At 48.2% G+C, this 16,839-nt stretch overlaps 1 protein-coding gene across 2 annotated transcripts; it reads right to left on the bottom strand.

Annotated features, from left to right (window-relative positions):
* Positions 1–5,751: 5,751 nt before the first annotated feature.
* APOE (apolipoprotein E) lies at positions 5,752–12,233 on the bottom strand. 2 transcript variants are annotated; one of them, XM_053268484.1, is made up of 4 exons: positions 12,139–12,233; positions 11,704–11,762; positions 9,532–9,682; positions 5,752–6,743 (listed from the first exon to the last, which is right to left on the bottom strand). In XM_053268484.1, the coding sequence occupies exons 2-4, from the start codon at positions 11,744–11,746 to the stop codon at positions 6,113–6,115; spliced, it is 825 nt and encodes a 274-aa protein (XP_053124459.1). In that variant the 5' UTR covers positions 11,747–11,762; positions 12,139–12,233; the 3' UTR covers positions 5,752–6,112. The 2 variants fall into 2 exon arrangements, with proteins under 2 accessions (XP_053124459.1, XP_053124460.1); XM_053268485.1 differs by having other exon boundaries at positions 12,065–12,168.
* Between the last annotated feature and the right edge of the window lie 4,606 nt (positions 12,234–16,839).

The raw sequence follows: 16,839 nt of genomic DNA, 5'->3' as shown, positions 1-16,839 counted from the left end.
CCCTTTCTTTCCCCAGATTTTGACCTGGCAACCCCAGTCATCCGGCCCAATGGAGAAGGGGGCGGCCGGAGGTTATTTGCGTTCACGGAGAAGTGTTTGCTCAGAGCTCTAAGCCTCCTCTGCTTCCCGCTCCCCGTCACAGATGCTGGAGTTGAACTGCAGTAACCTCCTCCTGGAACTTTTAAGAATTCATTTCATCTCTGGGTCTGCACTGGAGGATAAACAGCCTCGGTTGAGAAATCCTTTGTTTCTCATCCCCAAACCCAACCACCCCCACCCCCACCCGCCCTTCACTGGGGAAGTTGGTTTTCTCTCTTGCACTCTCTTTCTGCAATCCTTGGGCAGAGGGACCCATTTGGACTTATCCACACATCACGAGGTAGCAAGCAGACCTGTATTTGCAGTCAAGTAGACTCCTGGTGCACCACCTTCAGTGGCGCAGCAGGGAAATGCTTGACTAACAAGCAGAAGGTTGCCGGTTCGAATCCCCACTGCTACGATATTGGGCAGCAGCATTATAGGAAGATGCTGGAAGGCATCATCTCATACTCTGCGGGAGGAGGCAATGGTGAACCCCTCCTGTATTCTACCAAAAAGAAAACCACAGGGCTCTGTGGGTGCCAAGAGTCAAAATCGACTTGATGGCACACTTTATCTTACACTCTTGGCAAGAAACTGCATCCTACCCCAATTCCCCAGTGATTGTATCTGTAAGATATGCATGTTCCCAAACACCCATTTGTCTCATTCTCACATTCAGCTTTTAGAGGTACACCGAAATAAGGATCTTGAATGTTAATCTAAAAAATGCAGTGTGCAAATCTGTCCCAAGTCTCCTGGAATCCAGGAAAACTTCGGTCTGGTTCATACATACATGCATGTCTTCTCCTGGATGACTGTGACATCGAGTGATGGCTTGCATGTGTGAATGGGTCATTGCAGATCTAATGCCACAAAGAGAAATTTCAGGCTTTAGATTCAGGTCAGAGTCTGTTTCTCCACACAGCCTGCAGTTACTATATGGAATTTGTCGCCCCAAGATCTGGAGGTGGCTGCTAGCTTAGATTCCTTTTAAATGGAATCAAACACATTCATGAAGACCATGATGGTCTAATTGATAGACCATGAAGAGGTCTATCAATTAGCTAACCATCATGAGAGCTAAATGGAACCTCCTAGTTCCATGTACACCTCTGGATACCAGTTGCTGGGGGTCTCATAGCAGAGATGGCTGCTGTCTTCATGTCCGGTCTGTAGGGCTTTCCAGAAACATCTGTCTTTCAAATCCCCGGTTCAAATCCCCAGTTGGGAATTCCAACACACTGTTGGAAGCCAGGTGCTGAGCTAGATGAATCCAGGCTCTCATTCATTAAGACTCTTCTTATGTTCATATTGCCTCACATCACCAGAAATGCGATCCTGTTCAGTGGAATCAGTTCACACATGCCGGTCATCAAGTGTACGATCATCAAGTGTCTGCATTCATGTGTGAACTTAGCATTATTTCCAGGTAGCCATGCATAGGATCAGGCCTTAAGCTTCCTTCAGTGCAACTAACGTCAGAACTAACTTGTACTTTTCTGTTAATCCAGGGGGTCTTGCACGTGGGTTCCCAGAGGTTGTATTACAACTCCCATCATCCCTGGCCACAATGGCTGATGGGAGTTGTTGTCCAACCTCACCTGGGGACACAATCTTGAGAGCCCCTCTGTTTTTGTTTTATTATTATTTATTTGATTTATATACCTCCCTTCCAAAAGTGGCTCAGGTTTACATTAAATTTTTTTAAAAACCAATTAAGATCAAAAACCAATTAAAAGCAGATTAAAATTACAATTATAATTAGATAACATTAAAACTAAATATCATTAAAAGCCAGGCTTAAAAGATAGGTCTTTACAGCTATTTATTTTTATTTTTACATTTATAACCTGCTCTCCCTCTGAAGAGCTCAGAGCAGTGTGAATGGTTATTTTTATCCTCACAACCACCCTGTAAGGTAGATTGGGCTGAGAAATACATGACTGGGCCAAAGTGACCCAGTGAGTTTCATGGCTGAATGGAGATTCGAACTTGGGTCTTCACGGTGCTAGTCCAACATTCTAACCACTATGCTATGCTGGCTCTATGTTTGAAAGCAGGCATAACGTGGTCTCTCCAGAATATCCGAGAATCCAATCTGGCTGCCACATTTTGGACTAACTGAAGTGTCCAAACTACGTACAAAGGCAGCCCCACGTAGAGCGCATTGCAGTAGTCCAGCCTGGAGGTTACCAGCTGGTGGACCACTGTTTTCAGGTCATTCTCCTCAAGGAACGGGCAGAGTGGCTGAATCAGTCCCTGCTGGTAAAAAGCTGTGTTAATTGATATTCAGCACAACCCTCTTTACTTGGAAGTAAACCCCACTGCACTCAATGGGGCTTTCTCCCAGCTAAATACAGATGGCAGCTTAAATGTAAGTGACTAACAGAAGAGTTTTGATTCAAAACGTTTACATTTCAAGTTTATATTATATTCAGGGTTTTCTGTCTGTTGCTTGCTTGTTTTGTGTAGCGACTTGCCTGTGGTTTGTTTGTTTTTTCCCCCATCCGAGAAAAAAAAAAGTTCCTTCCTTTTTCTTCTTTGGCCGCCCCTGTTCCCACTCCAAGCTTGGGTTTTGTGCATGTGCTGTGAAAGTCCCACTAACTAACACCAGATGAATCACTAAGCAGGCAAGCGAGCAAAACAAAGTCTCCTTTGGAAAATGCTGCTTCATCACTTTCCAAAAGCATCGGCCCAGCAAACACCCTGGAAGCCGCTGCGGCTTGGAAGGAACTTGTCCAGAAAGGCACCACGCGGCCGGCGGCAACCTCCAAGTTCTCTGGCTTCGCTCTGGGAGGAAAGGGCTAGTAAGCTTAAGACGCCTCCGCTGCAGGGCAGGGCTGCAGGAGAATAACACAAAATTGCCCAGTGGCTGTTTATTTTACTGGCCTTTCCTCTGTGCCTTTAATAGGGTTTATTTAGCAGCGAAGCCGTTTGTAAAATATGCATAATAAATATTTTTAAAAGCAGAAAAAAGCAAAGCAAACAAATAGGGGAAACTATTTTATTTCTAAATACTGCTGTGGTGGTGGTGGTGGTGCTACTACTACTACTGGGATATAACAAGACTCAGTGAATTGTATTTGAATACACAGTATATGGGGGAGAAATATCCTCTTTGTTTTAACAATATGTAAAGGTCAGGCCTTTGTAATCCATTACGTCAAGGTTCTCAGCCTTGGGTCCCCAGTTGTGGTTGGACTTCAAATCTCATCGTCCCTGCCTGGGGGATGATGGGAATTGTAGCCCCGCTGCATTTGGAGACCCTGAACTAAGTCAAGGGCAGACCCCTGACCCCAGCATGGCTGCCCACCAGAGACTGAAGGGGTGTTGCTGCCTGCCTGGGACTATGAAAACAAAACGGTGAAGGATCTGACTGGTAGACTGCCTTGGGCTGAGAGGTTGCAACCAAGCCCCACCAGCTGAGAGGAACAGGAATTGGCTTGTTAAGTCATTCATCGCTTTAGGCTGCTTTCAGTCACTTTATTCCACCATCTGTGTGAAAAGTTTTGCTGCTTCTTGGGATGGCTTGTCCCCCTTACTTGGGCCGAACTGCCGGGGAGGGTTTGCCGGAAGAGACTTGTTCTTCAAGGTCCCCAAAGACGTGACATTCTTTTTTTAAACCAGAGGCACCTTCTAAATATTGGCTGAGCACTTGCTCGGGTGCTTCTCAAAGCAAACTCTGCCCTCAAAGGACGTGCTAGTCCAGGCTGACTCTGGAAGCTGTTCAGGCAGTCCAGACACGTCTTTGAATCATAGTACTTCCAGTCTTCTGGTTGGGAAACAGGGTTTCCCAACCTTGGGTTCCCAGATGTGGTTGGACTACAACTCCCATCCTTCCCAGACACAATGGCCTTTGTTGGTTGGGATGATGGAAGTTGTAGCCCAGACACATCTGGGGACTCAAGGTTGGGAACTCCTACCCTTGTAAACCACTGGCCCTGTTTTGTTCTTGTGTCGATGCCTTAACATTGTGTTAGTGTGAGTTGATACAATTTTATAGAAGTCAGATCTCTGGTGTTGTGTGGCCCTGGGGGCCAATGCCTCCCCATTTTAAAGAAACATTTCTGCTCTTCAAAACGACACCTTGACAAAACCCAACAGTCAGGATGTCCCCTGTTCCGGCATCTCCATGCTAGCAAAAGCATCACCTGTTGAATGTCTGAATCACACGCAGTTCTTAAAGCTGCAGGGGGCCCTTCTGATGTATTTGAGTATTGGGGATATTAAACTAAAAGCAGTATACACCAGTAGGGTTGCCCACTCTCCAGGTCTGGCCTGAGGTCTCCAGGAATCCACCTCAATCTCCTGGGTATTGGGGAAAATATCAGGGGGGGGGGATCCTCCAGGACTAGCTTTGGTCAGAGTAGGCAATCTACAGGGGACCAGGAGGTGTCCATCTTGGACCTCCATAGGACACAGTAGCCCAGTTTTCATCTTCAAATTGGGTTCACTGAGGGGCAGGGGAAGAACCTTGAACCCCTTTCCCAGCCCCATCTTCTGGGCATCCAGCAGAAAGGTGAATGAGGTAAGGTAATAGCAGAACATCTGCTTTGCGTGCAGAAGGTCCCAGGTTCAATCCCTGGCAGCATCTTCAGGTACGGCTGGGAAAGCCTGTGGTAGGGATCGTCCTTTCATTTTCTTCCCCATGTGGCCCCACTGACCTGCCCCGGGATTTGCCTCCTGACTCCACCCAGCCATGAGGTTGAAGTCGTGCCACTGAGTCGGTGTTGACTCGTGGCGCCCACAGAGCCCTGTGGTTCTCTTTGGTAAAATACAGGAGGGGTTTCCCATTGCCTCCTCCCACGCAGTGTGAGATTATGCCTTCCAGCATCTTCCTAGATCACTGCTGCCCAATAGAGGTGTTTCCCATAGTCTGGGAAACATACCAGCGGGGATTCAAACCGGCAGACAGTAACTCCCCAACACCCACCTTAATTTCCTCTCTCATTCAGTCACTGGCTACAGCTCTCTGGATGTGTCGCTGGATTAACTGAAGCTTAGGCCATCACAGAGAGTAGGGAAGGGTACGGCTAGATACCCATCCATTGCACTGGACCCATTTATAGTTGAGATCTGAACCCCACCGCATTTTAATTGTTATATGTATTAGATTTGGATTGCTGTGAGTTGCTTTCTTTGGGGGCCAAATGTTGGCTGAGAAGTAGGGTAAGAAGGACATCTGACTTGGGCGTTCTTCTCCATGTGAGCAAAATAGCAACACAACCGTTCGTACTTATATCAGGGGTTGCCAAGGTTGAGTGCCCAGATGTTGTTGCACGACAATGAGGAACTCTGAGTCCTGACCTATATATGTAAGCAGTTTTCAGGATATTGTTTTATTCAGGTCATTTTCTGTCTGCCTCCGGGTGCAATTTGAGTACATAACCAGCAAAACAGAAACAAGCCCAAATTCTTGCAGCTGACTTTTAGAAGCAAAGTCGGGGAACTGCATGAGTTTACTGTTATTCTGAGGAACTGTTTTAAAGACTAGCACCCTATGTCTGGGGGTCTGCCTGTTCCCTCCAATACCTCTCCAATTGTAGTTGTAGTGCATATGATTTGTATTTATTTTACACATTTTCATATCATCCTAAACTCCAGGTGGTTTACACAGAAAAAGATATCAAACATGGAAATGACACGGCATGAAAGAGACAGACCCTCATGTCTGTGAAGCACATTTTATTCAGTTACAGATCCAAACGGAAGGCATCGATAAAGCCGAGAAATCACGGCAAAAAGGAACGACACACGTGTCTTGGGCATAAGGTGTTAAACTGGGGAGTGCAGCAAACTTATTAAGGCCTTTCTTGTCAGTGGTTCATGGATGCAACAGTTACTAATGCAGGGCCGAGAAGGTGGTCACCAGCAGAAAGGGTGCGGAATGTTAACAGGCCAAAATGGCGGCATTCTGGCCAAGTAGACTTGGAGGGAGATGGGGGATGAGCAGTGCAGGTCTTGCGGCCATCTTGGTTTCCCAGGAAACCAAAGGCAGTGATGTTATCCCCAAGGGAGTGCAGGCCACGCCTTACGACTGCAGCTCCTTGAACTTCTCCACCAGGGCCTGGAACTGAGAAGAGACGTCCTCCAGGAAGGGGGCAAACCACTCACGTACCCTTTCCGTGGCCTGGTCAATGGAGCCCTTGACTTCCTCTGCTTTCTCCCGGAGGTGGCTGTGGAGCTCCTGGGCTCGGGCACTGAGTTGTTCTTGGGCCATCCTCCCTTGCTCCCCCATAGCCTGCTGCAGGGCCTGGAAACGCTGCTGCCCCTTCTCGCGGATGCTCGAGAGGTAGGGCTCTAGGCTCTGGCGCACGGCGTCCACTTTTTCGTCGGTGTTGGCCCGCACCTCCTGGGCGTAGTCGGAGAACTTGCGCCGCAGCTCCTCGGTGTCCTTGGTGACGCGTTTCTTCAGCTTGCGCATGTACAGGCCAACCTGGGAGCGCAACACGTCCAGGTTGTGGTCGATCATCAGGCGCGCATCGTTGGTGTACTGGACCAGCTTGCCCTTGGTCTCCTCCATGTCGGTGCGCAGTTTTTCTGACAGGGACGACACTTCGGTCGTCAGGCGTTGCTGCACGTCCTGGGCATAGGGGCCGATCTTCGCTCGTAGGTCGTCAGTGTACTGATCCACCTCTGCCATGGTGTCTGTGATTAAGCCACTGTGGGAGAGAAGGAGGTAGTGGGAAGGGGTGAAGGCCGGGAGTGCATCACGTCGGTCATACTCTTGCTTTGGGCCCTGCCTCCCACATATCAACCACTATCCCAATGCCAGCCATCTTTCGCCATGGAGTAGCTTGGGTACCTGTACCCACCAGTTAATGGTTTGCGAAATAAACATTTCACTCCACTTGAGCCACAACCCAGTGGTTAATCGGAAATTCAGCCAGCCTCAACCCCAGACAGGCCAACACATAGTCTTCACACAGTCAACAGACGCCAACCAACATTTTGGATTTTCTGCCTCAGAGTCAGCCTCAAACCTACACACTTTTCAGTGTGTACCCAACAAAATGGCACATTGAAATATGGGGCTGTTTGTTGGCCTTAAATGTTGTTTAAAATCTGCCATCGAGGGTGGCCACCACCTCTCTCTTCATGATAAATTTATTTTTTATTTTATTTATTTTTATTTTATTTCTTACATTTTATATCCTGCTCTTCCTCCAAGGAGCCCAGAGCAGTGTACTATATACTTAAGTTGCTCCTCACAACAACCCTGTGAAGTAGATGAGGCTGAGAGAGAAGTGACTGGCCCAGAGTCACCCAGCAAGTCTCATGGCTGAATGGGGATTTGAACTCAGGGTCTCCCCGGTCCTAGTCCAGCACTCTAACCACTACACCACACACTGGCTCTATACAGGCCATCTGGGTGTTAGTCTGTGATGCCACTTGCATCGGCTTAATGAAAAAGGGTTCTCAAAGTTGGGTCCCCAGGTGTTGTTGGACTACAACACCCATTGTCCCCAGCCAAAGGCCATTGTGGCTGGGGGTGATGGGAATTGTAGTCCAACAACATCTGGGAATACAGCTTAATGTCTTTTGTTGCCTCTGTCAGCACAACAGAAAAACTGGTCATCTTTTGAGCTAGTAATACTCTTCTTTAGAACTATTAAAACTTATTAAAATGAGTTGCCAAACTAAGCTAACTAGATCGTTCCTTCAACATTTGTGAAACCCCACTTTGAAGGAATATTACCAAGGCTGCATGGATTGACTGGAAGCAGGCAATCCATTAGGGCTAGAAACTTGATTTTGTTTTGTTTTGATGAATGAAAGCTGCTGGTTTGTTCACTCTGCGGATTTGTGAAGAGCAGCTGCCTTTTGTTCCTGCTCCAAGAAAACAAATAATTAAAATTCTGCTTCCAGGCAATCCCAGGTCTGTGCCAAGGAAAGTTAAATTTTGCAATCTGTATAGATGACGACAGCTGGACAAAATCTGTCTCATTTCTCCTGTTTTACTTAAATTATTCTACAATGTTTACTATTTTGCTTCCGTGCTAGTCATGGGGAGGGGCACGGAACACCCTAAAATCAGACTCATCTGCTAGACATCTTAGCAGGCTTTGCTCACACAGTTCCTGCATTTTCCCATTTAGTTTTCACCAATATTGGTGAAAAACAGGTGAGAACAGTTGCGAGGTTGTTTTCCGTTCCCTACCCAGCATGTCAAAATCAGAAAGGTCAGGAGTGGTTTCCTATTTTTGTGGGCTCTGGGCAAGCGATCTGCAGGGGGGCACCTTCTCCCATGTTCCCTCTAAGGCGTGCGCATGTGCGCGCGCACTCGCACATTTTTAAATGTCTGAGCAGTTAATTTTAGATCCTGCTCAGGTTGAATCAGGAAAGGCCCCCCCGCTGAATGCACGTGCACACACACACACTGCTTTGATACTGCTGCCTGAAGCAAAACTAATTCCTCACACAGATGAAAACAAATTAGAGACAACATCGGCCTTCTCCCTTTTCTGGGCTCTTTTCCTGCACATTCACACAGGGCTGGGATGTCAGGGCCTCTTTCCTCCCCCATCCAGCCCCGTCCCACTGGTGTTGGCAGTGGCTGCAACTGCTCCTCTCGTAATTCACCCGTCACCAACTCCTCCTCCCACCCTCTTTGGGTCCAAACCAGCAGCAGCAGGAAGGAAGAGGAGGAGGAGCTCACCTTCTTTCTAGGCCTAAAGGAATGGCAGTGGGTGCCAATGAAAGGGAGGATGAAGACCAGATAAGCAACCCTGCTGCTTTCATCCCATTCGCCCCAGGGAGAGAGAGGCGGTGGGTGAGCAAGCAAGGGAGAGAGGAACACCTGGCAGCATCCATCAGAATGGGGTGGAGGAGAAAAGTGAGGGGGAGGATGGAGCTGGAAGCCAATGGGAGTGGTAAGGAGCAACAGCAACGATTTTGGGGTCTCCAATAAGTGGTGCATCCCCTGCTTGGGCACAAGGCTTACTATGTGCCCAATGATGCCCATCCTTGACATCAGGTTCGGTGGGGTTGAGATAAAGCTCTGCTGGTTTCCCGAGCGAGGGTGGGTGGGTGGCAGTGTCCCCTCTAACAGGGCTTCCCGGATGATGTGGACTACAACGCCCAGAATCCCCAGCTGCAATGGCTTTTACTTGGGGATTATGGGAGTTGTAGTCAACAACAGCTGGGACGCCCTGTTAGAGGGAGCGCTGGTTAAGGTGTACTGGAATCAAAGCAAAATTTCGCTCAAAATTGGACAACTCTTGAAATTTCAAAATCTCCCAACTTCTGATTTGGATGGCGGCCACATCCATGCGAATCCCATTTGCAAAACAGAATTGTGGACACGTGTTTCAGTTCTAATGAAGCGGGATTCACCTGACTTTTAAATATGACTTTTATACCTGAGATCCCTGCTTCCGCAAACAGCAGTCACAAACCAAAACCTCACCCTCACCCCTCTATTTCAAAGGCAGATGCAAAGCCACTTACTCCAGTTCCTTGCTGAGCTGTGAGCTCTTGATCTGAGCGGTGACGTCATCAGCGGCATTCCCCACCCTGGTCACATAGTCCCAGAAGACTTCCACGCCCTCTTCCCACTTGGATTTTGCCTCTTCTGGGACGACAGGGTTGGCCAAGGAGCCTTCGTGGAAAAGGAAAAAAAGGGGGGGAAATCTGTAAGGAAACCCTCGGACTGGCCAGCAAATCACAGAACCCACCACGATGAATGCAGCCACACATGGCATCCAACCAGGTCACAAATGGCTAGTAGAGCAGTTTCTGAAGGTCCGCATTGCTCCCATAAGGGGGCAAAAAATACCCCTGCTAACTTGGCAAAGAGGCACCTTTTTAATGTGGTGATTCTCTTTATTTAGCAGGGGGAGAGTAACTGGCCCGATCCACCCCCAGCACAGGACCTCCAGTGACTGTTGCTGGTGTCTATCTTACGTTTCTTTTTAGACTGTGAGCCCTTTGAGGACAGGGATCCATCTTATTTATTTATTATTTCTCTGTGTAAACCACCCTGAGCCATTTTGGGAAGGGCGGTATAGAAATAAAATACATAAAATACAATAAAATAATAATAAAGGAAGCAGAGAAGTACTTCCTGGTGGTGGGGGAGGTTTAGAACTGGCATTTTTCATGGCACAGTGATAGCTCTGTCTCCTGTTGTGATCTTTCCAGCTACTGGGCTATTGGCAATGATCTTGGAAATTGCCTCTTGAAGCATGTGGTTTATGGGTGACTGGCATATTGAGGGAGCCAATCGTTCACCAGGAGCCCTCTAAAACCGATTCCTTCGGATTACAGACCAATGGCAGGGATCTTGGCAGAGTTCACACCTTGACCACCCAGCACAGCAGCTCCCAGGACTGAGACCTTCACAACTCTGTCTTCCTAGATAGTGTGTGCCACCCATGAGGCTCAAATCTGAGGCTGTTGACACCCAGATCCTAAACTAACCTTGTCCAAGCTGTATACTAGGAATATTCTACAAAGCTAACGATTTTGCTTAACATCTTTATTGCTGGGGGGGGCAGAATCCATCGGGGGGCCCAGAGGCTTCCCAGCTGGTCACAACACATCTCCCTCTGCCCCAAACATGTTGTGCCCCCACTGGGCATGTCACATACCTGCCAACATGCTCCTGTTTCCCCACTGGGGGAAATGTTGGCAGGCATGATGTCTGCTTTTTCTTCCAAATGATCACAAAGTGTCACAAAGGATTCTCCCACCCAGCCTTTTATTCTCACGACAGCCCTGTGAGATAAGCTGAGCTGCGAGATAGTGACTTATCCAAAGTCACGGGGTGACTTCAGAGCTGAGCAGGGAGTTCTGAATTCTAGCCACACTGAATGCCAATCTAGGCTGCAGCAATGGACAAAGGGCTCTTTAACGCCCTCTTTCCCATTAACACAGGACCTCTCAGCCAGATGGTGTAGGACTACAACTCCCATCATCCCCAGCCCTGGGGTGGCGGGGCGGTCTGGCGGACTGGTCTGGGATACAGCCAAGGTGTAGAAGCCCTGCACAAACAGAACTCTTCCCTTACTGTATGCTGCAGGCATGCACAAGGGAAGGGCTCCAGGTCTGTTGTACACTGGGCAGGAGGGGGCGAAAGAGCCCTTTGTCTGCTTCTCAGCATATCTGGCTGTCCACTGTTGGGGACAGTATGCTGGGCTGGAGAAAACCTTGGTTTGATCCAGCAGCAAGGCAATTCCAGGGCTCTTCTCTGTCTGGCCTCTCTGTACTCACCCATCCCACATTGATTGAGCTTTCCCCCCATGCATCTGAAAATACAATAAGAACTGCCCTTCTGGGTCAGCACAAACGTCCATCCAGGCCAGCCTTCAAAAGGGCCGCCAGCCATATGCCTCCAGGAAGTTCACAAGCAAGGCAGGATGGTGATCTCCCATTGCTTGCCCCCAGCATCTACTAACAAGAAATATACTGCCCCTGTATATAGAAGCCCCACTTGTCTATGATGCGTACTTGCCATTGACAAACCTCTCCTCCACAAAGGATAAATTAATGCTCATGTCAACCAGTATTTCAAGTATTTCAATCACGGGGGTTAGGTGTGGCTTACTTGTTGTATGCCTGTCTGCTGCTTTAGACTAACAGGACTAGACTTCCAAAACCTCTTTATGTTTAGTTACTTACCTCCCAGCAGCGCTGCTGCGAAAAACAGGGCAAAGAACTTCATGGTGATCAATCAGCTCCTTTTGGGGGGGGAGAGAGAGAGATAGAGATGAATGAATAGGGAAGGGGGCGAAATTGAGGAAGGCTTCTCACCCACCCACCCATCACACCCACCCCTAAGAGACACACACAGATCAGTCACAGCCCAGCCAACTTTGCCACTTTGTTGGAGGGTGCTCAACCCCCAAAGGTAGCCCCCAATAAAACCCATACTGCTCCTCCATCACAGCACTGGATCCTGGCTTTCTTAATCCAGAGTAACCACCCCTCCTGGCTCCATACAGCCTCTACCCCTGGTCCAGATTTAGAATCTGAAGCCCACCGTGAAACTCATGCAGGGACTGAGCTGGGGATTGCCAGCAGATCCCTCCTCTGGGTGCCTCCATCCCTCTTTACCTTGTCTTCTGCTGGACTCCGGAAAGTGTGTCCAGCCAGTCCCTCTCTCCAGACTTAAATACCCAGCTCAGCTGGTAGGAAGGCGGCTGGGAAGAGAGGGAGGCGGGGCTGGCAGAGTCAGCAACAGCAGTGGCCACAAAGTTTGCCAAGGTGGCTTCAGGGACAAAGTTTAATTCCACCCCCACAGAAACATGCACACTCACAGGATGCTAGAGAAAGTCTTAACTCTGAACATACCAGGAGAGAGTGAGAGAGAGAGAGTCCAAAATAGTTAAAGCAATACGTTTTATTTTTAAAACTTCTCTTTTGATTGAAAGAATGTGCAAACCTTTGAGTTCCACAGGTTTCTTCATTAGGCAGAATGGCATTTCCCCACCTTACCCATGAGCAAATCCTAGACTTTGTACATATGATGTGGGCATCCTTTCCGCCACTTGCAGATATTTCAAGCAGTGTGGCTGAAATTGCTTTGCGTTTCCTGCATCTGTACATGGAATGAAAAAAATAATATTAACTGAAACTCTGTTTAGGCTACAGCAAGGACTGAATTAGGTTTCCGGTGACAGGCTGGGGTTATTGCCAACAACCAAACAGTTATGGGGAGGGGGCAATCTGGAGGGGAGACCCAATGCTTAGCCCTCCCCCACCATCCTCAGTGTTGTCAATTCTGACGGAAGCTCTTGCTGGAGGGTTTTTTTCAATACTTTCCCAATTTTTCTGGAGAATGGTTTGGACTGATGCTGAAAAAGGCATCTGGGGACCTCAGCTGAAAAGGGGGATATAGAGTAGAAGCAGTGGACAGGGGGTGGGTTAAGCACCCACTTGACCATCTGCTGCCTTTCCCCTCCAAATTTCACCCTCCCTGACTGCTTTTCGGTTGGGCTGAGCTTTGGGCTCCCATCACCAGCCAGCCCTGGTGTAGCGCTTGACCCAGAATGTCCCAAATTTGATCAACGTTGACATTCCCCTGCGAAGCGTTGATAATCCCAGATGAATGTGGTTTCAGAAAATAAATATATGTTTGCTCACCACTCCTAGGGAATACACAACCACACATAGCTGATTATCAGTATTGCCGATGGTATATTGTGAAATTTTGGAACATTTGCAAAATTTGTCTGGGATTGTCAGCATTCACATTCACATGCGAATAACAATGGTCACCAGATCTTACATACATTGCTTTGACATTACAGAGAAATGGCATTCAAAAAATGGCATGTTCCAGACTATGTAGCATGTACCTTACCTCCAAGTAAGCCCATCAAAAACCTCAGATTTCCGAGATCTCGAGGCTTACTTCTGAGTAAACATACATAAGATTGGCTTGCTTGCAGGCATGTTAGCATCCTAGAAAGTCAGTACAGTGTGGTGGCTAGAGAGTTGGAATAGAGCCAGGGAGAGCCGAGTTCAAATTCCCCATTCAGCCATGAAACTCACTGGGTGACTTTGGGCCAGTCACTTATCTCTCAGCCTAACCTGCCTCATAGGGTCATTGTGAGAATAAACACAGCTATGAACATTGCTCTGGGCTCCTTGGAGGAAGAGTGGGATAAGAAAGAAAGAAAGAAAGAAAGAAAGAAAGAAAGAAAGAAAGAAAGAAAGAAAGACTCATTTGTGAACACACATTAAGAAGCTTACTGAAGACCTCTATAGGTCTTTCCTGGAAGTAAACCCCATTGAACACATTGCCTTACTCTGGGTAAGCATACCTAGGATTGCACTGTGAATCCATATTATTTATTTATTATTTATTTTTACATTTTATATCCCGCTCTTCCTCCAAGGAGCCCAGAGCGGTGTACTACATACTTAGGTTTCTCCTCACAACAACCCTGTGAAGTAGGCCAGGCTGAGAGAGAAGTGACTGGCCCAGAGTCACCCAGCAAGCATCATGGCTGAATAACCTACCACATTTGGGAAGAGCACCTGCCTTCTTGCATGCAGAAGGTCCCAAATTCCCTCCCTGGCAGCATCTGCAAGATAACGCTGAGAGAGAGACTCCGGCCTGCAACCTTGCAGAAGCCGCTGCCCGTCTTTGTAGACCAGCGGTTCTCAACGTTGGGTCCCCAGATGTTATTGGACGTCTGCTCCCATTATTCCCAACCAAAGGCCACTGAGGCCTTTGAGAATCCCTGGTGTAGACCATGCTGAGCGAGATGGACCAAGGGTATGACTCGGTGTTCCTGTGGGACCTTGCCTCATGGAAGGGCTTCTCCAGAAACCCATGACAGAATCAAGAGCGGGGCATTGTTCTGCTTTCATCAGATGTGAAACGAAGAAGTGGGAGATAGCAGACCCGGCAGAACTTGACTTCCCCTTGAGGTGATGTCCGAGTTTAGTGGGTAAAATGGCACTTTTTAGGAAAACACAGGAAGCAGGGTTGTTGCAACCGTCTGGGTGGGAGGGCCAAGGTTTCCTCTTGTTGCGACTGACAAAAGCCCCACAGCAGGGCCTGCAAGGGAACACACATGAGTTTCACAAGCAGACCTGCTGATTCGGCTTGCCTGAGGCACAGACCCAAGGAGTCACTCTTGGCCAAGCACTTCTGTGCCACTTCCTTGTGGCACCAGCTGTTTCCTGGACCCACACCATTAGGCAACATAGGCCTGGCGGCACGACGTGTGACCTACCAAGCCAAATGCCACTGCCTAGGACGGACAGAGGACCTCCTGCCTGCCTGGGGCTGGGAAAACGGGTTTGTGAAGAGGGAGGTGGTCTCAAGCACCATCCATGGCGGCTGGTGGGTGGCATTAGTGAGCCCCATGCCGTACCTCAGGCCTGAGGCAGATGCTTCAGGGAGATTTCGAGTACCAGGAAGGGGCGGCAAAGTGTCAGTTACTTATTTTATTCTTATTGGCTGACGGGGTGAGGGAAACGACTAACAGTAGTCCCACTGAAATTATTTTAATTCCGGTGGACCTACTTTGAGTAATTTTTCTCATGTCAGCCGTTGTTTTTAAATCACAGGGGGGAAGTCACTTGCCTAGGGAGCAAGAGGTTGCTGGTCCGAATCCCTGCTGGTATGTTTCCCGGACTATATCGCAGCAGTGATGCTGGAAGGTGCTAAAAGGCATCATCTCATACTGAGCAAGAGATGGCAACGGTAGACCCCTCTTGTATTCTACCAAAGACAGGCAACCACAGGGCTCTGTGGTTGCCAGGAGTCGACACCGACTCTTTTACCTTTACATAAGAGCAGCCCTGCTGGATCAAGCCCAAGGCCTATCTAGTCAAGCATCTTGTCTCACACAGTGGCCCACCAGATGCCTCTGGGGAGCCCACAGGCAAGAGGTTAGGGCATGCCCTCTCTCTTGCTGTTGCTGCCCTGCAACTGGGATTGAGAGGCTGGAGGCTGGAGATCGCCTATCGTCCTCAGACTAGTAGTCATTAATGGTCAGTCCTCCATGAATTTATCTAAGCCCTTCTTAAAGCCATGCAGGCTGTCAGCACATATTGTGGCAGAGAATTCCATAGGTTAATTAGATGTTGTGTGGAAAAGGACTTCCTTTTGTTGGTCCTAAATTTCTTGGCAATCCTTTTCATGGGATGGAACTGCATTCAAGCACTGAAAGTCTTGAGGTCTAACAGGCCTAACATCTGTTTTGCCACTGCTTGCTGACTCCCTCTGAAGTTACACACACAGAGAGATGCTTTTATTGTTTTAACCACAAGTCATAACAAAGCAAAGTACAGAAAAATAAGATGTTGTCAATACAAACAGATTCCTCATTTTGAAAGAAAACAAAACACACATATGCAGTTGTTACACTCAGTGGCAAAGAGGCAGGTCAAAAATTTACTCAACTCTTGGCAGCTGTGGTTTTAGTGGAAATAAAACGGCTAATATTATAATGCCCTTGTACAAAACTATGGTGCGGCCACACCTGGAGTACTGCGTACAATTCTGGTCACCACATCTAAAGAAGGACATTGTAGAACTGGGAAAGGTGCAGAAGAGGGCAACCAAGATGATCAGGGGCCTGGAGCACCTTCCTTTTGAGGCAAGGCTATAACACCTGGGGCTATTTAGTTTAGAAAAAAGACGACTGCGGGGAGATATGAAAGGGGTCTATAAAATCATGCATGGTGTGGAGAAAGTGGATAGAGAGAAATTCCTCCCCCTCTCACATAACACCAGAACCAGGGGTCATCCCACGAAATTTATTGCCGGGAAATTTAGGACCAGCAAACGGAAGTATTTGTTTACACAATGCATAATCCACTTGTGGAATTCTCTGCCACAAGATGTGGTGACAGCCAACAACCTGGATGGCTTTAAGAGGGGTTTGGATCACTTCATGGAGGAGAGGTCTGTCATCAGCTACTAGTCGGAGGGCTATAGGCCAGCCTCAAAGGCAGGATGCCTCTGAGTACCAGTTGCAGGGGAGTAACAGCAGGAGGGAGGGCGTGCCCTCAACTCCTGCCTGTGGCTTCCAGCGGCATCTGGAAGTGGGCCACTGTGCAAAACAGGATGCTGGACTAGATGGGCCTTGGGCCTGATCCAGCAGGGCTGTTCTTATGGCTGACATGATGAGGGCAATTATTCAAAGTATTGACATTAGGACGACACGTTAGGCAATGCCTAAGTTGTCCTTTTAATTTCAATGGGACTACTTGGAGTAATTCCCCTCGTCAGGCTAGGCAGTTATTTCCCCTCTGCAGTTATTTTCTCTGCACGCCACAGATGGCTTTTTGGGC

This window comes from Hemicordylus capensis, chromosome 7 (genome assembly GCF_027244095.1).
Source record: "Hemicordylus capensis ecotype Gifberg chromosome 7, rHemCap1.1.pri, whole genome shotgun sequence".
NCBI lineage: Eukaryota > Metazoa > Chordata > Lepidosauria > Squamata > Cordylidae > Hemicordylus > Hemicordylus capensis.
This window is presented reverse-complemented; position numbering and strand designations above follow the sequence as displayed.